Source organism: Hippoglossus hippoglossus, chromosome 22 (assembly GCF_009819705.1).
Source record: "Hippoglossus hippoglossus isolate fHipHip1 chromosome 22, fHipHip1.pri, whole genome shotgun sequence".
In the NCBI taxonomy this organism is placed as follows: Eukaryota; Metazoa; Chordata; class Actinopteri; order Pleuronectiformes; family Pleuronectidae; genus Hippoglossus; species Hippoglossus hippoglossus.
In genome coordinates, this window is record NC_047172.1 from 15119704 (window position 1) to 15144895 (window position 25192).

Here is a 25192-nt window from a genome sequence, read left to right on the forward strand (position 1 = left end):
CCCCCCAGTTCTGCAGATAGAAGCTGGATGCAGCTTAAGTTATCATCATAGTTTTTTTGTTGTTGCAGAGAAGCCTTTGATAGACTGGATTAGTGTTGTTTAGATCCATGAAAAAACGAGGGGTCTGAGTCACAATGAAGCTTTTCTATCAAGCAACAGTGAGAGACAAGGTTTTCTCTGAAGCTTCGAAGATAAAGACGATATTGAAAAGTGTCTTCAGTCTCTGTGGAGGAGTTCCATAATCAATAATCATCAGGATTATGTGGATTATACTGGAGACTGCGAATCCATAACAGAAAGTGGGTTTGAAAAGATTTCACATTTACTACATGGGGAGAAAAGATGCTATTCGTTGCATTGTGGGAAATGTAGGAGCAACTGTTTTCAGAGCCAGAGCTACAATAGAGATTAAATATTAAACTCTGTGTTTGCCTCTTCTGCTTGGATTTTCACTAGAATGTTTTCTATTCTGAGTCCCCAAACTTGCCAGTTCTAAATCCATTATTGCTCTAATTGTTCATAAGTGATGAATAAAGAAATAAATTTAGAAATATATGTGTTTGGACATTCGATTTACTGTATAGTTATGTAGTATAAAGGCCAAGTTTGTGTCCTGATGAGATGCAGAGGCTCAGTGAGGTCATTCTTCTTAGCTCCACCTACCTGCTCGGCTCAATGGAGCCTTAGGGGCATGTTGCAAATTGATGCCCTGCAAGGTTTGCTATCCACTGTAATACCAAGAAAACAACAAGTGTAGTACTGCAGTAGTACTTTACGACAAGATTTTTGAGAACATGGTCGAAAATGGCCCTTTGTGTGTGTGTGTGTGTTCAATCTACAATTGTAGTGCCAATATTCATCAATCTTGACTTTTGACCTCTCACTGATGCAGAAAATCAGTGCATCACTAAAATACAGTTTCTTTACTTTCAATTTTTACACCACTGTTTATATTTCACTATAATTATAACCAGCATCATAGAAGACATTTATAACAAGCCTATTAAATGACACATAAATATACAGTACATTAAACTAACCAGTGTATAAAGCACAAAATACTTAAACGACAGTTAATAATATAATTATACTCTTGTATTATTGATAATAATCATATGGTATATGTTGTAGGATTTTTCATATAAGACCATTATAATAAGCCTATAAAATATTATGCATAAACTACCCTGTAAATAAAACTTGAAAAGATACTTGAACAGCACTAAAATTCTTTATATTAATATTAGTATCAGTAATAATAATCTCATGTGATGAAATATGGGTTTTAAGTTCAAGTTTCCAGCCATATCTGTAAAACATACAGCGGAGCAAAATTGAGTTTCTCTGGACCCGTGTGTGGACATGTGCAATAATCATAAGCAGCAATCAAGTGCATGAACTAAATTGATTTAATATAATAATGAAAAACATAATGGTAGTGATAATAAATACAGGTTTTATTGTGCAGATTCACAGAGAGATGATAAGATACACAAGTTGGCTATTTTTACCTTTACATGAAGAAGTATTTTTTTACATTATTAATTGATTGTCAACTGTCAGCTGTCATATCAAATCCTTGTGAATGTAAATAAGTCAATTCATGTGTGTGAGAAGGATGATCAGTAATATATAAATGTGTGTATATATTATTATATATATATATATATATATATATATATATATATATATATATATATATATATATATATATATAATTATTATAATGTGTATAATGTATGTATTTCTGCAGTGTTTATTTAAACATTATAGTCACCGAGTCTGTCAGCGTCAGTTTAGGTCGTTTGGCACTTTTCTGCCCTCTAGAGGCCATTTTGGAGAAAACAGCGTGATGACGTTTCACCTGCGACACTTGACGCACGCAGGCCGCTGGCAGCAGCCACGCGCCACGAGCAGCAGTGTTGTGGTGTGTGTGAGAAGTTTCATATTTAGTGTGTTACTTGCTAAACTCGGACTCTGCAAAGACCCGGAACAGCAGCGGAGCAGCAGCCGCTTCCTGCTGCAGTGTGCCGGCTGTGAGGTAGTGACAGCCCCCGGAGGAGCAGGAGAAGGAGAAGGAGGACCGACTGACTGCCATGTAGCCGAGGCAGGAGAATGAGCGCTCGGCAGCAACCCACTCCAGCTGAGGATGGGACAGAGGAGCACACGGTCCAGCAGGAGAACGAGCTGGAGGCCCTCGCCTCTATCTTCGGAGAGGACTTCCAGGATCTGCGGAGCAAGGACCCGTGGAAGGTAAAGCTCGAGGTGTTAGCATCGCCTGTCGTTAGCTGTGAAAGTTGACGTGTGTGCACAGCAGCGTTAAACTGTGGCTGACCTCACTCCCAGGTTAAAAGAGCTCCAGAGGTCCACCTCTGTCTGCGGCCCAACGGGCTGAACACTGGGCAGGAGAGCCACGTCACTGTGGAGCTGCAGGTCAAGTGTCCCCCCACTTATCCAGACGTGTGAGTAGTGAGCCCCTGACTTCCCCCTGCTACCCCTGACTTCCCCCCCTGCTACCCCTGACTTCCCCCCCTGCTACCCCTGACTTCCCCCCCTGCTACCCCTGACTTCCCCCCCTGCTACCCCTGACTTCCCCCCCTGTTACCCCTGACTTCCCCCCCTGTTACCCCTGACTTCCCCCCCTGCTACCCCTGACTTACCCCCCTGCTACCCCTGACTTCCCCCTGCTACCACTGGACACACTTCAGCTGAAACAAGTCTGCTTCACTATAATTAAATATCACTTAACAGATTCTCCAGATTCCTAAACATTGAGAGCACATGTTCAAGTCCACATTCTGACAGCTGGAAAACTACTTGTGTTTAGAAACTTTTTTTCTACATGTATTCACATGTAATCCTCTATAAACAACTCTAAACTTCAGTTCTTCCTAAACCTCAACACTGATCTCTCACCTCTCTTTACCTTTCCCAAAGCAAAAAGCTATACAAAAGTGTAGGGCTGGACAAGATGGCCAATGACTTTATCAAGATAATCAGTTTCATATCAAGCGATATCAATAATTATCACAAATGATATCACATAATTGTTTCTTTAAAGTAAAACATACTGATTGTTGCTCCTTAGTGAAGTTTGTAGCTTTAAACTCTTTATCAAAGGAGAATAGCAACATATTTTACAAACCTGACATCCATCAGTTGTGTGTTGTATCTCCTCACTGTGCTTACACAAGCAATATACATTAGAATGTTATGTTGATATTGATTAAAATTAAATTGCAATAGTTAGATATTGTGTTATTGCCCAGCCTGAATAATATGCATGAAAATCTGATTTTGGAATTTTGTAGAGTGAAAAATTGTAGGATTGTCGAAAAATACTTCTCGCAATAAATAGTTAAATGCTGCTTCTACACAATATAGGAAGTGATACTACTACTGACTGTCCAACTGTATGTCCTTCATGCAAAATAGAAGATAAAAGCAGCTGCTCTGAAGCATCTAAATGGCTCTGACGAGGTTAACAGCATATCCCAGTTCAAACCATTTAGCTATAGATCCTTATTTTCTTTCTGGTATGTGAAACATAATCAGTCTAATCTGTAAATCCAACCTGAAAAAGTGGATAAATGAAAGAAAAAAATGGACATAATTAAGAGTGATGGTTTTTGTGGCTGCAGCAAAGACGACCAACGCTTGTTAAATACTAAAGGTTGAACAAATGAGCACAGATAAGTTATATTTTAATGTACTTATTTATTGGCTTTATCTATAACAGCTCACATGATACGAAAGAAATGAGAAAGATGCTTTATATTTCCTACTGGTTTTAATGTTTCAGGATAAGTGTCCCATGTGCCTCTTGGTAATCAATACACAATCAGTGTGGAGCTCTTATTGTAATGTCAGTGTTAACTAGTTGTCAATAAGTTGTGGTGTTAAGGTATAACTTATAATCCTGGGGAAACACCAACAGGCCTCCAGAGCTCGAGCTGAAGAATGCTAAAGGCCTCTCAAACGACAACCTCGAGACCTTAAATCGTGAACTCAACAAGCTGGCAGCAGTGCGATGTGGGGAGGTGAGGATGCACACACACACACACACACACACACACACACACACACACACACACACACACACACACACACACACACACACACACACACACACACACACACACACACACACACACACACACACACACACAAACAAACACATATATATACACACGCGCAAACAGACAACTGCTACTTCCTGTGCCTGCTAATCCTCTAGGTGATGATTTACGAGCTAGCGGACCATATCCAGGGCTTCCTGAGTGAGCACAACAAGCCTCCGTCAAGCTCCTTCCACGAGGAGATGCTGAAGAACCAGCGGAGGCAGCAGGAGAAAGAAGCCCTGGAGGTGCAACGGAAGATCGACAAGCAACGGAGGCAGGAGGAGGAGATGGTCAGGAAGCAACACTGAGAGCTATTCATGCTGGATTAGTTTTATCAGGAGTTGTGCGTTAATTCGATTTATCAGTGATTTGTCAAGATCTTTAAGTTACTCTTACAGGAACAGTAAATGTCTCTTCTTCTCTTGAGAAGAAAAATCAATTAGGATATTAATGAACAATGGATTCACATAAAGCTAAGCAACCAGAAATCAAATATTTAGTTTTATTAATTTAACCACACAAAAACTGCAGAATATTACACTTGTACTACATGAAAAAATGGTCATTCGATTAATATTGTTATTTTTAACTGGGTTGCCTTTCTTAGACTCTCAGTATTGGTAATGGTAGAATATCTATTTTGTATTATATCAAATTTTTCTGAATTATAAATATTGATTACATGATGTATCACAAACCATGTTTGTATTTTCTGAAATAACTGAATCCCTGACAACTGACAGGTTGAACGGGATGATGACTCAGGTATTTTTTTATCCTTGCAGGAAAAAGAGATTATGGCTGAAATCCAAAGACGAGAGGAGGAGAAGCGAGAGGAAAAGAGAAGAAAGGAAATAGCCAAACAGGTACATGAGCCACACAATTTCTACTGTTGTCCATAAAAAAGCCGTAGCAAGTAAAGTGCACAAGCTTTTTGTTGTAATGTTCCTTTTCTGTGGCGTAAACATTCACAGGAGCGACTTGATACCATTGAGCAGCCAGACCCTGCCAGGAGCCCCCCGAGCCCAGGAGGAGCTGCCCCTGAACTTTCTGAAGCAAAGAAAGGAGGCAGCAACCGCCGCCGCACTACCTCGAACACACGCCACAGGTAAACAGCGCTAACTGAGCACAGTCCAAATACAATAAAATGCTTCTCATGTTTATATATTATAAATACATATTATTATGATAATTTATTATAGTAAAGAGTAAATGTGTATTTGTTTCAACAGACGTGACACGTTCAACGAAGACAACCATCGTTCACAGGAGCTTCTTCACTTCTACAGCAGCACTTCTGGGGAGCTTGTCGTCCACAGAGGGAAAAGTTTAGGTGCGAGCTCTCTGAGACGATGCAGCTGTGACGGTGCAAAGTGACTTCCTGTCGCCACACTGAGCTGTTTGTTTAACGTTTGTGTGTGTTCATGTGTCTGACAGGTGGAAGCGAGAGGCTCGGCCGTAACGTTTATTACGGATTCGAGGCAAACTCAGGAGACTTTGCTGTGGTGTACGAGTGGTCGCTGTGCTGGAACAAGAAGATGGGCAAGTTCTTCACCACCCAGGAGAAAGAAAAGATTGACAACTGTAAAAAGCAGGCGAGTAGAGAGGAAGCAGTCAAATCATAATCAGTATATTCGCTTAAAATACTTACAAATAGTTTTCCTCTTGAATTCCTGTGTAGATCCATGGGGCAGAAAATGAGTTCAACTCCCTCCTGAGGCTGGATCACCCCAACTTGGTGCACTACATGGCGCTGAGCTCTACCGAGAAGGACGACTGCCTCGTGGTTAACCTGCTGGTGCAGCATGTTTCCGGGGTCAACCTGAACCAAAGTCTGATCAACCACACTCCGGTCCCGCTGGATAAACTCTGCCATTACACGTCCCAGCTGCTGGCTGCACTCGACTACCTTCACTCCAACTCTGTCGTCCACAAGCAGCTGGGGGCCTCCAGCGTGCTGCTGGACTCCGAGGGCAACGTCCGACTGACCGACTACAGCTTGTCAAAGAGATTCGCCGATATCTGCAAAGAGGACATCTTCGAGCAGGCTCGCGTGCGTTTCTCGGAGGATACAGCGATGCCGACGAAGACGGGGAAGAAAGGGGACGTGTGGAACCTGGGGCTGATGCTGCTCGCTCTGAGTCAGGGGAACGAAGTGAAGGAGTATCCAGTGACGGTACCAACGACCCTCCCTGATGACTTCCAGGACTTCCTCAACAAGTACGTATGGATGGACAGCTCGCCACCATCCTAATCAACTATACCGGAGTTTTAGCACATTTACTGTAAATCATAGCTCACTGTTGTTGTTTGTCTTCCACACAGATAGTCAAGTTATGTGGAAATGGAAATGTACTTTTCACTAGTAGTCGTTTTCATATTCATCAGTCAGTTATTTATCAATTGATTGGGTGAGACAACATCTTAAATCATTTCAAAAAATGTGTGACATGATATCCCAGAGTGAAGGGTTTTGTTGGACCAACAAAATTTGTCAATGTAAAACAATGTGAGAGCATAAATAACCAAATTTAACAATCTGGTACCATCACGTGTTTGTGATATTATCTTGAAAAATTACTTTTAACAATTATAACTTTCAAAATAGTCATAGTCATGGTCACACTAGAAATGGCCCCAAAATCCTGTCCTTTACCTACAGATTCTGTATATTCAAAGTTAGTAGAGATTGCACAGAAAATCAGTTAGTGCCTTGAAAAAGGTCAAATAGATTCAAAACTTTCAAACCCTCTGCTGATGATTATGATCTGGAAAGTGAGCAGCTGTAATATGAAGCATATGTGATTTGTTGTAAAAAGGCAAAACAGGCAAAAACACTTTGTTCCTTTAGGTCGTAGTGTTTATAGGCTGCTTGTCTCTGGGCCTGTTTAAAATTGTTTTTAGATTAAGTCATTTCATTCACAAGTTTAATAGCAAGAGAGGTTTCATGTAACTTGTTGGGTTCATTTAGATCATCAGACCGTTTCCTTTGTGTGGTGAGCAGCACTGTGTGGATCAGTAGAGCTGACTGGATTTGTTTCCAGCTCAGCACATACCATGTATCTTACAGTACAGCAGAACCATTATATTGCATTTGTCTCTGTGTTCTAGGTGTTTGTGCCTGAATGATGCTGAGCGCTGGACACCCCAGCAGCTGCTGGACCACTCCTTCCTCAAGCCTCCGTCACCCAAAAACCTGCCACAGTGCCAGGACACCAGCTCAGAAGGTGATACACACGTCCCGTCATGTCCAATATGTACATGGACAGAATATTAGAGACACACTTTGCCTGAGGAATCTACATGAACTAGACTTGAGTCAACAAACGAGTAAAGTACAGGTTTCTACAAAACCAAATGAATTGAGATGGTATTTATTAGAGCTGCAGCTAATTGTTTTCATCACCCTTTGATTAATCTGTTTTTCAGTTTTTTGATTAACGATGTCTCTAAAAGGCACAATAAAAAATAGTGCGATGTGTTCTGTTAGCATAATGTCCAAACAATGGTCCATTATTCAAATAGATGGAATTTGTAGTGATTTAAAACCGATGATTGCAACAACATTGTTGTTGGATTCAGGATTACCTCACAGTAAAATTTCTGCTGGACAATTTACAAATAAATTCATTCTCAGTCGGAGTTGATTCCCAAAACATAGGAAATTACATAGTTGTACAAATCATAATGAGAACATGACAAAATAGACAAATGGTAAAGATCTGAGAGGATATTTTGGGTATAAAAATCAATCCTACAGAGAAAATCGAACAGTTCACATTTTTGGTTTTCCGTCTCAGATCTTGCTGTGGACTTTGCGTCGTCGGTCATCCCGCGGAGTCACATGCTCGATGCTCTGTTCATCTCCGGTGTGCAACGGCAGTTTTCACGCTACTTTGATGAGTTCGAGGAGCTGCAGCTTTTGGGAAAAGGAGCTTTTGGTGCTGTGATCAAGGTTTATACCTTTTTATTTTATACATTATCTTTACTGATTAGAAAAGCTGGCCATGGTTTGTTAGTGTCCACCTTCCATTGCTCCTCCAGGTTCAGAACAAATTGGATGGCTGTAACTACGCTGTGAAGCGCATCCAGGTCAACCCAGCCAGCAAGCAGTTCAGACGAATCAAAGGAGAGGTGACGCTGCTCTCGCGCCTAAACCATGAGAATATTGTGCGCTACTACAACGCGTGGATCGAGCGGCATGAGACGCCCTCCTTAGGGGTGCTGAGCAACACTGACAGCTCAGAGCCTCAGAGCACAGCCGACAAGCTTCCTCAAGGCCAAGATCCTCCGCGGCTCCTCAATGAACTCGGCTTCCCAGACAACGCGGAAGATATAGCACCACCTGCAGCCCTGTCGAGCTCTGTTGAGTGGTCCACCTCCATCGAGAAGTCCACCAGCGCCATGTGTAGTGGACACCAGTCTAGCGATGATGAGGATGATGAGGATGATGATGATGAAGAAGATGTGTTTGGTTCTTTTTATTTGTAAGTATTTTATTTCATTGGCGAGAGTTTCTCCAACTCAACACACCACTTATTATGTTTTTCTATTTGCGTTCAGGCCGTCAGATAGTGACTCGGGGAGTGACATCATCTTTGACAATGGGGACGAAAGCACAGACGAGATGTCACAGGTTTGAATATTGACACCTTGTTATTTATTTGTTTGTTTGTCTTTGGTTGTGTTTTTATGTGTGTAAAAAAAAAGACGTGTGTTTCCTCAGCTTCAGTCAAGGCCAGTGACCGACACAACAGAGAGCACAGATTCGGAACAACCCCTCCGAATAGCACATTACCTGTACATACAAGTAAGCTTCACCTCCATCCTCAACTTTAACCACTAGAGGTCTCTGCGCTACCAAAAACTCATGTTTTCACTCCCTGGCAGATGGAATACTGTGAAAAAAGCACTTTAAGAACCACAATAGACCGCGGCCTGCATGAGGACCAGACTCGGTTATGGAGGCTGTTCAGGGAAATACTAGATGGCCTTGCTTACATCCACGAGCAGGTACAGATCATCAGCAACATAAACTTGACCAAGCCAGACACCAGGATTTCATGACCAAGCTGATCTCTTTCCATTTCTTTTCCATCAGGGGATGATTCACAGGGATTTGAAGCCTGTCAACATCTTCCTTGACTCGCAGGACCATGTGAAGATCGGAGACTTTGGCCTCGCTACAGACCATCCTGCTAACGTGGTATGTAGGTGCCGCAACTTCACCCAAAGAAAGTGGCTGTAGTGGAATTTGCTGTAACACAGTCTGTCCTCTTCTGTCTCCATCGGTCAGCGGCATGACCAATTGTCCTCTGTATGAGGCGTCTCTGCACCGCTATCCCTCACAGCCTGGTGCCACCTCACTCTCCTTAAGATGTAGTTCTCCCGCAGTGTATTCAGGCTCATATAAGTTAATCTGTTAATGTAAAGGATTGGTTTGCAAAGTATTGAAACTGTGCAGCACCTTTATCTAAACTGTAGCCTTTTGCTGCTGTGCAAAGATGCATAAAACCAGTGTTGAACATGTTATAAACCTGTGGACAAACTGTATCTGTGTCTCAGGCGGCAGGTAAATGTGAAGTGGAGGAGATCGGCTCTGCCAAACCGGACCCAACAGGTGCAGAGCTTGAACATTTTCACAAAACACTGACCTTTGATTACTGTGGTGTCTGATATGTGTGTTTCAGCACGTTGTGTTACTTTTGCATCTGTCTCCAGGTAACATGACAGGCATGGTTGGCACTGCCCTCTACGTCAGTCCAGAGGTTCAAGGAAATACTAAAGCCACCTACAACCAAGTAAGAATTTGAAATTAAGATTTTCTTCACTGCTTCAACTGATAACCACACACTAACCTGGGTGTGTACAATATAATTTAACCTTGTGTGGTTGCCTCTGTGTGAATTTTGTTTGTTATTATTAGTAAACACCACTAAATGTTTTTATCCCTTCTGTTCTCAGAAAGTTGACCTCTTCAGTTTGGGAATCATCCTCTTCGAGATGTCGTACAGGCCGATGACCACCGGGGCGGAGCGCATCTCTGTTCTGAGTCAGCTGCGTGTTGTACGTCTATTTTCAAAACTGGAAGTAATTTAAGCAGCTCTGGGCTTTCAAACTGACTTCTCACTCACCTCATGTATTTTCATGATGCAGGAGCCCATCTTCTTTCCTGAGGACTTTACTGTATATGAGCAGGGAACACAGGTTAGGATGTTTGTAGCACGCAACTGGTAAACATCTCTTACCCGTCCCTTGAATTCCAGTCTAACATTAGAATACGTCCCTATGTTTCTTTTTGTTTTGTCTGACAGAGAAAGGTGATACAGTGGCTGTTGAACCACGACCCAGCCCTGCGGCCCACCACCCAGGAGCTGCTCAAGAGTGAACTGCTGCCTCCGCCTCAGATGGAGGAGTCGGAGCTGCATGAGGTGCTGCAGCACACCATGGCCAATATCAACGGCAAGGGGTACCGCACCATGGTGGGTCGGCTGTTCTCTCAGAACACCTCACCGGTCATGGACTACACCTACGACATAGATCTACATAAGGTACGGCTGTTGCTTGAGTTGACCGTGCAATTGATAGTAGATTTTGTTTAATTGTTTTACATTTGACCATACTGTTGTGGTAGACATTGGACGGTTATGGGTTCTTAAATTTTGTTTAACCAACCACATGTGCTTTCTATGTCTCCGTGCCGGCGGGATGGAGGGAATTTCAGTTGTCACTTGGACTCAAAGATACAGTGATTACAGTGGTCAAAGGTCATTGTGATCTGATATGAATTTGGAAAAAAAACTACCAGACACTGCAGTGGTTGGCAGAGGCATACAACCACAGTGTGGTAATTCTATTTTGGTATTAAAAACTGGGTTATTAAAAATGTAAACTTTAAATCTCATTCAAGAGCAAAATCTAAATTGATGTGGCACAATAGAGACACAGGTAAGGGTGCACCACAGCAATGTCTTCTATGCTAAAATATGAAACTTCTGCTCAATAATCTCAGTTTTAACATGGTCTGGGTTATGCCTAACAGTTACCAAGCTCTACCTCTAGATGTCCCTGCAGACATATGAATGGCTGCACCAACCCCTCCATGCTTCTTCTCTGTTCTGCTCGGAACACAACGGAGCAGCAGAAGGCCTGTTAGTGCTTAATCGATGTCTCCTGATCCCTAACAGAGACTGTTTGTTTGGTCTCCCTTCAGGGCAGCTTCAGCTTCAACGGGGCCAAATTGCAGCAGCATGTGTTTGAAACAATCACCAGGATCTTCAAGAAGCATGGTGAGTACACTATGCTTGTTTAGTGTGTGTGTGTGAGAGAGAACATGAGCCTTTGTTGACTCTCCACTGTGAAACACTTGGACTCCTGACCTGCTGGAAGCCAGTTTTTCAGGACCCCAACATCTGCCCCAGTGAGAGGCAGCGAAACAATAAGTGCACTGTTGGGCAGCGCAAATTCTGTGCAGGTGCGAGTGTTATTTTTGTGCACGCTGCTGATGATGTCCAGCTGTACTTATTTATTTATCCTGGCTTTGTATCTGCTCACATGCATCGGTTCTTCTCGGGTGGGGGTCATGTTATCTTATGCAAATGTTGCAGTGATACACAGTGTTTGTCTTCAGGTGCGGTGCGTCTCCAGACACCGCTGCTCCTCCCCAGGAACAGGAAGTTGTATGATGGCAGCGAGCTAGCCTGCTTCATGGACCACAGTGGAATGCTGGTTACGCTGCCCTACGACCTTCACGTGAGCCCAACACACACTCGCATACAAATAACACACACACACACACACACACACACAGGTGTGCATGTCCATGCTTGCATACATACACTAATTATCAGACTATTTGCATCGGCAAATGCAAATGCGCACACAGTGTGAGGCTGCAATCAGCAGCTGCCTTGAGATCCTGCTAGCTCAGGAAACCCTGAGGACTAAATGGCTGTTTCCACAATGTGATTGATTACAGGCTTGTATGTACCACCTACTTCACTGTCATTATTCGAGTGTACCCTGTGTCTCAACTCTCTTTTCACCTTAGATGCCGTTTGCCAGATTTGTCGCCCGCAACAATGTGACGCACCTGAAACGGTAAAGTTCTGTGATTCAACACATATTTATGCAAACAAGGCCTTACTGATCCATCAGGGATAATAAAGTCAAAACAAAGTCCTCTGCAAATTACCAAGCAAACAAGTTATTTTAAATTACTTATTAGTAACTTATAAATTCCACTATCTGTTAAATGGTATAAACCATAGACTTCATCTAAAGATTGAGGACATGACAGCTCCCCAAAAGTGGAGCCACAAACATCTCAGCCAGCCATCTCCCCCTGATGGCTGGCTGAACAAAACTCCCTGACAAGTAAATTTACTCCAGTTGTGTGAGCTTGCTTTGAATTAAGTGAATACCAAGATCATGACCTAAAACGTCTATCAAAAGTGATCCGTGTTCTGTATCTTTTGGAAAACCTGACGCGCCTATTGGAATAAACTGCACGCGTGTTTCTCCACATTTTGCTCCAGGTACAGCATTGAACGCGTGTTCCGCTCCAGGAAGCTGGATCGTGCTCACCCGAGGGAGCTCCTGGAGTGTGCCTTTGATATCATCACGCCCGTCACCAACAGCTTGCTCCCTGATGCTGAGACCATTTACGCCATCTCTGAAATAGTCCAGGAATTCCCTGCACTTCAGGTTACACATGTGAACTGTTTATACTTAAAATGGTCCAGTGAGCTGACAGTTTATGCTGCGGTGACTTGTCTTCATTCACACTCACAGAGCGAACCGTGTGGCTGCGTCATTGTTCAGCTATTTCCTACAGATTCCTTCATTGCAACCTGGACTGTTGTTTTTTCCCTATTTCACTTCCCACTCACATTCCTAACATACCAAAGTATGCGTAAGCATGACAGATTTACATTGTATTTATTTTTGACACAGTAAATCTGGTATGTGCAGCGTTCTCCACTTCCTTCCCTGACTCCCCAGTACAAACCATTTCCTGTCCACATGTCCCAATGCTGCGTCAGTCTCCAGTCGCAGAATTCCTCTGCATGTCGCATGAACCCACTCAACCTTGGGTCTGATCTGTAGTTTATCCCTCGTAGATCCTCTCCACTAGCCGGCTACCTTTTGTGAAAGCTTTTAATAATATGTGAGCGGGACAGAATGAGAGGGCAGCGGGACACAGCAGTCATTATTCACTGAGGCGCTCATCATACAGTAGGGCTCTTGGTTTTGACAGTAATTGCAGCTGAAAGGGTTAAAGGTGTGTTTCTGTGTGTTGTGACCGTAGGAAAGGAACTATAATATTTACCTGAACCACACCAGCATGTTGAAGGCCATCCTTCTGCACAGCGGAGTCCCCGAGGACAAACTGACCCAGGCATCCAACATACTGTGTGACGCCATGGTCAGTGCAGGTCACACATGCATCACAGATGTTATACACATAGCGTGTCTGTTACTGATATCCTGCTTTGAACATTTACAGTTGTGTTTTTCCCCCAAATATGGTAATATAACCTTTCTGTCATCTCTTCTTTCCCTCAGAGTGAAAAGCTGACCAGACGTGAGGTGGCGGCAAAGTTCTGCAACTTCTCATTGTCGACAAACAGCGTATGTGTCCGCGGAGGTGTTTGAACTTTCTATAAAAACAATCACACTCGTAGTTGCTTATAAGCATCAACAACTCTCCTCCTCTGTTGCCTCCAGTTGCAGACACTCTACAAGTACATCGAGCTGAAGGGCAACCTGCAGGACCTGCTGCCACTGCTGATGCCGCTCACCAAACAGAAGACTGCCGTCACGCAGCTGGCCAAGCAGGCCCTCAAGGACCTGGAGGAGCTCACGGTGCTGCTGCATAGACTGGGAGTTAAACTGCAGGTGATTTTCATTTCAGAGGTTTATAAGAAGAGCCAGTGTTGTCTCTCCTTTTTAACGTGGATGTATTCCCTCTATAGGTGGTGGTCAACTTGGGCTTGGTGTACAAGATGCAGCACCACTCTGGGGTCATCTTCCAGTTTGTGGCTTTCATCAGGAAACGCAAGCGAACTGTACCAGATATTGTTGCTGCTGGAGGACGCTACGACCACTTGGTGGGTTTTACAGTCATTTGTCCACATTCCACACAGATATGAGCCGATATGGGCATATCAGTATCTGTGTTTCTGTTTGCCAATATGCACCAATATGAAAACTTAATTTTTTTATGTTAAATTTCTACGTTAAAAAAAGTAAACATGTTATTTTGTTTGGTGGTTCTTGATATTAATAATTATTTTCATGCTAAAAAATATCAAGCCTCAATATCTTATTCATGAGGGTTTGCTGTCTTTAAACATTCCTAATTAAAAAGAAAATATACATACCTTATATTGTTATTGGCATTGGTGGAGCTCTACATTCTTCATGTTAAAACTAATACGTTTTGTCTGTTTTACATTAATTCCACATGATGCAGTGTTGGTGATTCACTCTATGTGGCATCTTTATATGTGTTTGTTCTCTCTGCCGTTAGATCCTGGAGTTTCGAGGACCAGCCTCCACAGTACCAGTCCCTTCTGCAGTAGGGGCCAGTTTGGCTCTGGACAAAGTCTGCGCTGCTATAGCCAACATGGAAGAGCCAGTGAGGGAGACACACACATGGAGCTCTGACATCCCTGATTATTGTAATGAAGGAGCAGCAGACAAGAGTTTCATATTTAATGATGCCTTATTACAGCAGTCGGCCGCCACACAGCCACTTTTAGAAACATGTTAATAACTATGATCACTGTGACTCTTGATGCCGTGGAGTTAGTCCTGGAGGTTCAGATTCAGAATGTGAAATGACGGGCCCAGAATACTGCACATTGTCTTAAAACAGAGAAAAGCACTGAAACAACACATTTATTACAGATGTTATTTTACTTCATTTCACTAACCTTTCAGTGTTTAATACAGTTTTTTTTACATTTTCTGTTTTACATCAGCCTTCTGTGAGCTCCTGCGACGCCCTCGTGGTCCCAGTGGGACATTCTTCAATGCCTAAAGCCATCGGCGTCGTGCAGAGGCTGTGGAGCCTCGGCGTCTCTGCGGACATCGCCTACGATGTGTCACAGGTTAGTGGCCCGGCCACGTGGTGGTCCTGCATTCACTGTCTGACAGGTCTCAGTCTGGAAACCCTAATCGACCCTAATTGATTTGAAGGTGCTCTGCTGAGTTACAATTTAAATTTTGTGTTTTATTCACCATAATGTGCTCTCTTGATGACACCTGCGTTGTTTGTAGAAATCTTCACTTGCCAGCATTTGGTGCAATTGTGTAAAACCATTGGCACTATCGAGTTGTACTAATCTTTATTTTATGAATATTTATTTGTCCTGTAACTAATTGGCCCAAAGATGGCGCTACATTTGTGTTGGAGATAGTTTGGATACCTGACCCAAGCCTGTTGGGACCTGGCCTGGTTCTGACATATTATTTTGAAATGGGTTCGTGTTGGGTTCGATCTCGTTAGCCGGACTATCCACTTGATGTTTTTATGTTGCACATGCCTGTAATTGGGGAGAACATCAGGCTGGGGTCGGGTTCGGACACAGAAAATTGAAACTCAATTTAAATGGTCAACAAGTATATAAGCAATAACACAGTAAAAATGCATAAAAACTACCTAAACCTAGTTAAGTAAGAGTCATTAAGGCTAAATATGTCTCAGCTAAAGGAAGCAAAGTTCACTTCTTAGAACGTTACTCCCCGTCTGTTTTTCAAAGACCTGTGGGAGGAGAAGAATCACCACAGGACGCCGGTAGAGGAGAAACTTTATGTCGCAGTTCAAGCAGAAGGGTTTGAGTACGTGTTCATAAACTAATTATTATATAACACAGCCCTCGTGTTTGTTGCATATTTAAACTCAGTTTTTTTAGATAGACTATGGGAGTCAACCATTGCTGTGTAAAATGGGTCTCCCCCCCATACTGTAGTAACCCCATCCCACCTACAGAGGACAGGCCACACCTGGCATCAGTCCTGAGGAGAAAGCCCCTTGTCTTACATCAACAGATTAGTGAAAGTATCAGAAATAGGGAAAATCTCAGAAAAAGAGCTGCACTTATGTTTGATAGAGGCTTGATGTGACAACACATCATCATCTGTGAGACAAGTTTCAAACAAAGTCATTTAATGAACTCATGTTTGCTCAACAACCAGGCTGTGATCAGTCCCATCAGAGTGAAGTCATTTATCCTCTGGTGTAAAGCTCCAGATACCATGCCTCTGTCACATTCACTGTGTTTATGTGACAAACTCGTGTCGGGCCTGTTTGTGCGTGTTTGTGTGAAACACCCTCCCTGTCATATGGCCCACTGCCCACATTTTTATGCCCCTTGTTTTTTCCTCCCTTACTCTTTATGACCTCTTGTTGTTTTAACTTTCCACTCCTGCAGTGGGTAAGAATTTGCTTTAATGGTCTTCATTGTCTTTTGCTCTGGCCCAGGACCAACGTGATTGCCTGCCTTCCGTTCCCCTGGATCCTTAGAAGTAATTAGGAAGGGTTGGGTTTGGCTGAAAACAAGCAGTGTTAAGTTTAAAACATTTCCAAGAGTGTTTGCTTGTGTGTGTGTGTGTGTGTGTGTTGATTATGTAGCAGGTCAGTGTCTTGACCAGTGGCAAGATGGTGAGAACGCCTTGTTCGGACCTCGTCCTTTGACCTTTTTGTTAACGCCTTTCACATGTCGGCCTCTTTAAAGACCAAATCCGCAGCTTTATTTCATCCTTAGGAGACGTTCCGCTCTTTTCGCTTTTATTAGCCAAATATGGCAAGACCTCTACCACATGTGGTCAGCGAAGGCGCGCGGCCCAGAGCTGCCCGTTGCCCTCCAGGCAGTGACTTCCCTTTTGACATAATTTGTTCTGTCACTGAGAAAGTTGTAAGAAATAGGAAATCTTGAGGCTTAAATGAGGGGGTTTGTTCTGTGCCACTGTTTGCTCGTCTAGCAGAGGAGCCAAAGTGAAGGTAATGAGGATGAATTGAGCTGACACTTACGTATATACATGCACACTGTCATGCTTTAATGCATCCCATGAGTCTTGGCATAGCGCACACTCTTCACTCCAATCAAATCTGTATTAAAAATGCATAACTGCTGCTGTAGAGGAACTTCTCTCTAAAACTAGTTTTCCTACCTTCACACTTTAAGGGATTTTTTTGTCAACCAGGCCTTTTCTGCAAAACTCTTTTAGTGATCAGAAGAGTCACAAACTTGTGCAACTGTGATGCTTAAATTATAAAATTCCTGTGGCTTGTAATGTTTTCAAGCTGTGATCTGTGTTTACCCCCCACAAAGGACGTTATGTTTTCACCTCTGTCCATATGTTTGTTGGTTGGTGTGTAAGCAAAAACAACTGAAAGATTTCCACGAAACTTGGTGGAAGGATGTGGTATGGGTCAGGGAAGAACCCATACAATTTTGGTGCAGATCCAGGATTTATTTTTTTTGCACTTTTTCACATTGTGAGATAGGGTGTTTTTCAAAATTGTCCCTGTTTTCCCTTGGAATAATTCATTTATCGTGATGAAAAAAGTGTGTGGAATTAGGTGCAGCTTGTTTGCATGTAAGGGACACTAAGGGCCTTGACTGAGGTACACATTGTACTGAGTGTCATCATAGTTTTAGCTGAAGGAATGCTTTTAAGAACTAGTATGAGGACAGAAGTTTCAAGTTCTCATAAATCCAGTTCTTTGATAAGCCAGAGAATCAGGATTCCATCATGGTTCCCGTGGTTAAATGTGTTATTACTGTAAACACGCTATTTAAAGTGTGTGTTAGTAATTCATCCTTTTGTCGTCGTGTGTTTTCAGTCTCAGGAGACGTTGTTGGACCACTGCAAGCTGGCTGGCATCACCTGCATGGTCCTGGTGTCTGACAAGGAAGGAAACCATGTGAAGGTAAAGCAGCCATTCAACACAGCCAATTATCGCTCAATCTTAAGTAGAAATTCTAATTTCTAAATTTGTATTTGTCTTTAACAGCAAGAGTTCAGAAGCTCAAACACTGAACCTTTCTGGTAGCGTTTCAAATCCCTCTGTTTTCCAAACCTTTTAATTAAAGGGAATTATGGGAATGTTGAACAGGAACCTATGTAAAAGTCGTTTTCTGTCTTCAGGTAAAATCCCTTGAGAGGGACAGGCAGTCGGAGAAGCGTATCCCTGAGTCGGACTTGCTGGACCACATCATTCAGAAATGTCGGACCAAATTCTCTGAGGAGAGAAACCTCAGGTAAAGAAGTTTTTGACTTAAATCTCAGATTTCCGTGAGCGGTGTGAAAGAGGTCGTTCTTGTAAGTGTCGTCCTTGTGCTCCTGCAGAGAAACCCCTGAAAGCATGTCTCTCCAGAACCCCAAAGGATCCCTGCTCAACACCACAGGTACTGTATTCAGCTCCGTCCGATCAGCAGCTTTACGTCTTTACAGTCGGCTCCTATGTGCGGTATTTTCGTAACCTTAAAGCCGTACTGTAGCAGGAACACAGTCACACCTCTGTTCGTACAGTTGTGCCGTGACTCCACCATAGGGCTGCATGTAGTTTAAGTGTTAAATTATGAGTCAGAGTTCTGTAATGAATGTGCTATCTGTACAGTAGGACCGCCCTCTGGCATCGAAACAGTTTGTTCCGCAGTGTGACGAACAAATCAAAGAAGTGTTAAATGTCACACCACTCCTGGCACAAACACACAGGTAGCCAACAACAGGAGCAACAGCCAATAAAAGCGGTTTTCATTGTCATCGGGACTTTGGGGTGTGATTGTCTGTTAATTATTATTATAATTATCATGTAAGAAGCTGTATAGTTGGATAAAATGTGGAATTTTGGTCTCCAGGCTCTTCAGAGCAACATGGGAGCAGCTGCACCATGAACATGAATGTGAACGTCATCAGCCCGGAGAAGGTTTCCTCCAGTGCTAGACGACGCTATGAGACTCAGGTCAGTGACGCACACGACGATTTGGGCGGCAATTTTCTGTCTGGACCCGATCAACCTGAGATAAAACTAACCAAGCACCTTATAGGCACATGTAGTGTAAAAAAATCAAGTAAATAGCTCAGCCAACGTGAGCGCACCCGGCCCGGGAACTAACACTCTACTGTGAACAAATTCACACACACACTGGTTGGTCTTGGCCCTCTTGGTCTTGGATGTGGTTTTAACATTCATCCTGCGCGATCCAATCACAAGTGGACAGCTCTAAGTACGTATGTGTGAACGCACCCCGATGCGTCTTCACATCCGATCGCTCGGACCACATTGGAAGGTGGCCTGACCACATTCAGTTGCCTGTGTGAATGCAACTGGGTCCTGGGACACATTGAAGCAGCTTCTGTGGTTCTAAGGACACTGACAGACCCTGACCCTCACCTTTATCATCATAACTAACTGCCTCATCACAACCCTTATCTTAAAACGTTGAGAATAATGCGCCTGAACCTTGAGACAAGCTGTTTGCTTTTTAAATGATTTCATGTGAATATTCATTTCTTTTCCCTGCTGTTTTATTTTGATAAAGAAACAATTCATATTTTCCTCCGCCCTTTTCCCTTGTTTCTCTCTACATCCCTCTCTCTCTCTCAGATCCAAACCAGATTACAGAATCTCGGTAGCAATTTGCAGAACAAGAGCAATGACATTGAGGTTCTGGCGGTAAGTCATTTGTTTGTTTACCCCTTTATCCCTCCCAATCCCACCTCCCCAGCTATAGAGTTTTCTTTTTTTGCTCTCCCACCTTATCTCTTGAATTCATGTGTGAAATCACAGAGCGAGGAATGAGCTTTTGATGGCTAAAACAGTAAACATCACTTGGAGCAGCCCTTATATAGTTATTTGCCTTGTTGGTAAAACGCCCTGCCGGAGGTAAGATGGTTGTGAATTCACTCCAGTCGCTACAGAACAATGAACACTAAACAGAAGGCCGCCAGTGTGTCAGTTTTGGGGGATGTAAATGGCTGCCATATCGAGTTTATTTGTGGTGGCATTGTAGATTTATGGCCAGATACTCTCAAAGTAAATAATCACTGCTTGTCCCCTTTTTTGCCATATTGCCGCATTTTCCAAATACATTTGTCATCGCTGCTGGGAGCCTGGATTGCATCAGGGAACGCAACAATAAATCTGAGTTATAAATACAGGCATAATCACCTTGATAGCGGTCGGCAGGTACACGGGCCTGTAATTCTTTTTGCGCATGACAGCAGCTTGTTAATTAAACAGCCTCACTGGAACACAGCAGCCTTCAGTTTCCAGTGATAAAGCCCATTAGTCCCTTCCTGGAAAGGGGACATGGAGTGCTTTCAGGCCTGCTGAGAGCGTTGTGAAAGTGGAATTAACAGTAATTTTCTGATGCTGGAGTGGTTTGTGTGTGTGTGGCGAAAGAATTACGCGGCCTGTTTTGGCAACGGTGGATGTTTCATGGTGAAAGAAGTATTCCTCTGTGACGTGTGTAGAATTGTTAGGCTCCATTGTCTTTTTTTATCCCACAGGTGGATCTGCAGAAGGAAACGCTGATCAACTTCCTGTCTCTGGAGGTCAGTCCCCTACTGGCTTCATCAAGAACACTGCAGAGTTAATAAACGGCTGCATAACAATGAAGGGTTGGAGGCAGAGGGGGAGGGGGTTGGCGGCGGAGGAGTGGAAAGAACAGCCAATAGAAGTCAGGATTTGAGACAGGAAGAGGGGATCCCGTCTCCTTCCTTACAATCCTGACTGATGAGGAGTGCAGCGAGGGAACACCCCGGGCCTGTTACAGAACTTTCACTCCTTTTTAAAAAGACTCACGTATGCGACAGACACGCAACACGGTTAACAAAATGCACACTTATATTATATTCACATTCCAAACTCCTGACTGCACTCGTAAAAACGCGGGTCCCTCTCAACGTAGGGTAAAAATAAGACTTTAATTATATTGTGCTAAGAAACACGAAGGAAGCTGGAAAAATGCTCTTAACACTGCTGTTATATAAGCAAAAGCCTCCACTCCGTAAAATGAAAGGGCCGCCTATACAGAGGTGGTCAGCGCCTCGCAGCACATGTCAAAGAAAACGCATTTAGTGTATAAAACATGACAATACCCAGTGTGTGTATATGCAGGCGTGCAGGAAAGGCCTGTTTTTAAATACGTCAAATTACCCCAAGTCACACAAGGAACCAAAGAAACCTATAAACCCACTGTAGCTTTGTTGCTTCACTGCTCTGCTGCTCTTGACATGCGAAAATATACTGCGAGGCTCTAGATGAAAAACTATTCACGCTTACAGAATGCAGTCTGTTTTCTTGTGTTAGTCTGAACAAACATGTTCACAGCTTGTGAGGCCGGTCGGAGAGTCACAGTCTGCATTGGGCTTTGTTCATTCTCAGTGAGTTTGACGTGTGTTTTAACATCGTTTCGTCACATAACCTTTACATAACCGTACTGTTCTTTCGACCTCTGCCGTCTCTCCAGTTTGACAGTGAGGAGCAGTTCAACAGCAGCGTGAAGACTCTGCTGTCACGTCTCCCGAAGCAGCGCTACCTGAAGTCCATCTGTGATGAGATCCACCATTACAAAATGATAAAAAGGTAATTTAACATGTGCGGTTCCTGCACAGTTTCAAGCTAGCTATCGTTTTATTAGATAATGGTAGTGAAGTAAGAGTCTACTACCATGTTAGTAGGTCTGAGGCTGAGCGATAATATCTTAAGCTAATACCTAACACCTGCATGTTAACATAAGGCTGTTTAGCATCTATGTATACTACAGACTGAAAATAAAGATGGATGACCCATCATAACTTCCTCCAATTGTAAAAAAACAAAAACAAAATGGAGCCAAAATATCCCAGTTACGGGTGCCGCCATCTTGAGCTGGTAATTTGGAGCCAGAGCCAGAGTCTGTGCAGTGATCGTGGAGTGGAGCCGCGGTATTGTGCTCGACCAATCGCAAGTCAGTCTACGCTGTCAATCATGACTTATCACTATGTTTTCATAGCATCAAAAACACAAATTAAAACCGAACATGACCATTTTTGAAACCATCTTATTTAATAATATTTGGCATGTAGTTTTTAGTTTGGGCCATGTCCCATCTCCTAACATGGGTGAAGTCAGGTTTAATGACCTACACTGCAGACAGCCACCAGGGGGGTGATCAAGATGTTTTGGCTTCACTTATGGGGAGCTATTGTGTTGTCCATCCCTAACCTATATTGCCTTTCTGCACCACGCTGCTAATGTGGCTAAAGTCCGCAGTCAAAATCCTAACAGCTACAGACGTCTCATCTCAGTGGGAGCCCTCGTAGAAGATGATCCAGAGACCCAGAGTCTTGAGGCTAACCCATGAGGCTAACAGTGGAACACATTATAGACCAGTTTGACAAAAAGGTAAAAGAGGCAGACTTCCTTTCATGGGCAGCTGCTCAACTTCAATCTTCCGATCAATCCCACACACTCCAGGTGTAACAGTGACAGTCAGCCTCTTTCAAAGAGAGAGCTGTTAGACAGATAACTACTGCCTTGCAGAACATTAAATCCTCAGCTGATCCTCTTTCCGGAGGAGGAATCTAGAGAAGGATTTTCCTTCTTTGGTCTCCTGTTGTCTGTGTCGTAACACCTCAGTTGAGTGACACTGAGTTTGCATTGCATGTGGGGGGGGGCAGGTTATCGTCGTCCACTACTGTGGTTGTGGATGGAGCGGTTACTAATTTGCAAGCTCCCCAGTGGAATGTTTGGTTTTATTTTTTTTAAATCTCAGGCTAAATCCTCAGTGTTTGTGCTTCTAGTGTTGTGATGTTTGTGAATGCCCATAGAGAGCAAAGCTGTGAGGGATTCAACGGATTTTCTCTGTCATGAATGAGATGGTATCCAGAAAAAAAGAAAGAAAGAAATCAAAGCCTCTCTTTCTGTGTTCCCACCCCCCTCCAGAGCAGTTGGTTTTAATTTCCTGTCTCCGCTGTGTGTTTGATTTGCCGTTTAGGGGAAAAAGTCTTTACTGATAAATGAGCGTCATAGAGGCAACAATGGATATATTCAGCATGTGTTTTTATATGTTTGTTTGGTTGTTTTCATCGAATGTGGGGCACAGGCAATTGAGGCCAGATGAGTGAGCGAAAAGGGCCCATGCAGTCACCTGGCTGCAGCAAGGCCATAAACTAAACGTATCCCCTGGGCTTCCTCTTCAGCGAGCTTTACTTTCAGCCAAAGCTGCGGTGGGCAAGGCCTCAAATACAACACGACAACACTACTACAAGCTGCTGCCTGCTTACTGTCTCCAACAGAGTTTGAACAAGACTTAATTGTCCACAGCCATCCTAGCATTTAGTTTCACCACATTCAAACGGCGCTGGATTAAAGGGGACATATGTTTTTTCATCTCACCAGTAGTCCGAACGATACTTCTAAGGAGTTGTGATGTCATGTGACCTCATTTGCATAATGCACGCACGCCTAGCAGCTAGCCTGACACATCCCGAGCAAGTGTTTTAGCCAGAGGTTAGAACGAGGCGATGATGATGTGAGGTGACCATATGTGTTTAGTTTGCCAAGTTAGAAAAATCCCAGTATCCATGTTTGATTGTGGCATCAATGCTGTTTACATGTCAGAAACTCAAAAGTGCGATAATTCTAAAATATCATAAACATGGCATTTGACAGTGTTGTCTTCTTTTTAGCTTAATGCTAACATGACTCGCGTTAACAATGTGAACATTCTGATGTTTGGAAGGTTTATTGTTTAACACCTTCATATCAGAGGGTTAGCATGCTAACACTAAAACAAAGTACAACTCGAGCTGATAAATGTCATGAACCAAAGTATTGGACGCATTGAAAGTTTGACCTGATGATGCGACCAGATTCAAACTGACATCTACCAACTAATTACAATTTAATGACAATGCATCTAGTATTTGTCAAGATGTTTCAGTTTAGACTAAAGTAGCAGACTGATCAACCAGCAGGACTATAGCTGCTCCACTGGCTCAAAACTGGCGAGAACCAATATTTTAAGTGATAATGTAAATAAATGTTTTTAATTTGAATGTAGTGACTTTACATTTGAGTTATGTAGGGAATGTTCCTTCCTACACTGAGTTCTGGGACTTCCTGGCCCTGGACATGGGCTCTTGGCAGGGTTGAATCTTGAGTTATTTCCGCCAGACTGACCTGTTGACCTGGAGAAATCTAAGATCTTGGAAACCCTGCCGGCTGAATTTTTATTATCCTATTTTTGAGATGTTCCATTGGGGAGTTCTCTAATGTTTTTTTCTGATTGATTTTTATTATTCTTTTAAATCTTTTGAAATGACATATGTTGTCCTCTTGCAGGATGGCCGTGGTCGTCTTATACAGCTACAAGGACGACTTCTACAAGATCCTCCTATGAAAGCCGGAGGTTTTCCACTCGTCTGGGACACGTCTCACTTTGCTCAAAGCTCAGTTGACTCCGAGAAACTATTTTCAATGTTGGACCTACAGACTCTGCTCGAAGACCGGATTCATATCTTTTCCATTTGGAAAGACAGTTTTTCTTTTTAAACCATATTCAGTAGTAACCAAACCATTCATCCCAAACACCACAACAACTCAAAACTTTCCAGTGTTTCGTGGTCTCAAAACTAGACGTTAACTGGACTTTGCCTTAATAGAATTATAGAATTTGAGAAAGTGCTTTTTACTGAGGAGTATGTGTCATGAATGTAAAACGGTTTTACATTTTGAAGTAGCTACAAAGTGGACAGCAGGAATAAATCACTTCTTTTCCACATGCTGTGATTCGATGACTTTTGTGTATTACACAGGTGATAACATTCTGAGAACCCTGAGGATTAATGGTCTGAATATACGAGGATAATCTATATATAGTGTGTTATATATGAATCAAGGTATAGCTCAGTTTGTACCGATAGTGTCAAAGCTTTGTAATGCAGTATTTAACATTTTCTAGGTCTGGGAAACTGACCCCTTCTGTTTGTTTAGTCGCTCCTTCCGGAGAAGCGTCTTCACCTTGAAGTTTATGAGCAGGCTTTGACGGACAAGTCAAAACAACAGT

At 43.0% G+C, this 25192-nt stretch overlaps 1 protein-coding gene across 2 annotated transcripts; it reads left to right on the forward strand.

Moving 5' to 3' along the window:
- The first annotated feature begins 1873 nt into the window (after positions 1 to 1873).
- Positions 1874 to 24905, forward strand: eif2ak4 (eukaryotic translation initiation factor 2 alpha kinase 4). Of its 2 annotated transcripts, XM_034575804.1 has the most exons (39): positions 1874 to 2253; positions 2347 to 2462; positions 3938 to 4040; positions 4238 to 4411; positions 4907 to 4987; positions 5096 to 5229; positions 5354 to 5454; positions 5559 to 5716; positions 5803 to 6341; positions 7233 to 7348; positions 7922 to 8076; positions 8166 to 8608; positions 8685 to 8757; positions 8848 to 8931; positions 9012 to 9134; positions 9223 to 9327; positions 9687 to 9741; positions 9843 to 9922; positions 10086 to 10187; positions 10278 to 10328; positions 10436 to 10672; positions 11335 to 11410; positions 11752 to 11873; positions 12172 to 12221; positions 12659 to 12827; positions 13432 to 13548; positions 13689 to 13754; positions 13851 to 14021; positions 14099 to 14233; positions 14656 to 14763; positions 15110 to 15238; positions 17977 to 18063; positions 18282 to 18394; positions 18483 to 18541; positions 18995 to 19098; positions 19744 to 19812; positions 20649 to 20693; positions 21611 to 21726; positions 24469 to 24905. In XM_034575804.1, exons 1-39 carry the CDS (start codon positions 2116 to 2118, stop codon positions 24524 to 24526), a joined length of 4962 nt encoding a protein of 1653 aa, XP_034431695.1. In that variant the 5' UTR covers positions 1874 to 2115; the 3' UTR covers positions 24527 to 24905. The 2 variants fall into 2 exon arrangements, 1 of the variants encoding a protein (XP_034431695.1); XR_004612653.1 differs by lacking the exon at positions 18483 to 18541 and having other exon boundaries at positions 1886 to 2253.
- Positions 24906 to 25192: the final 287 nt, after the last annotated feature.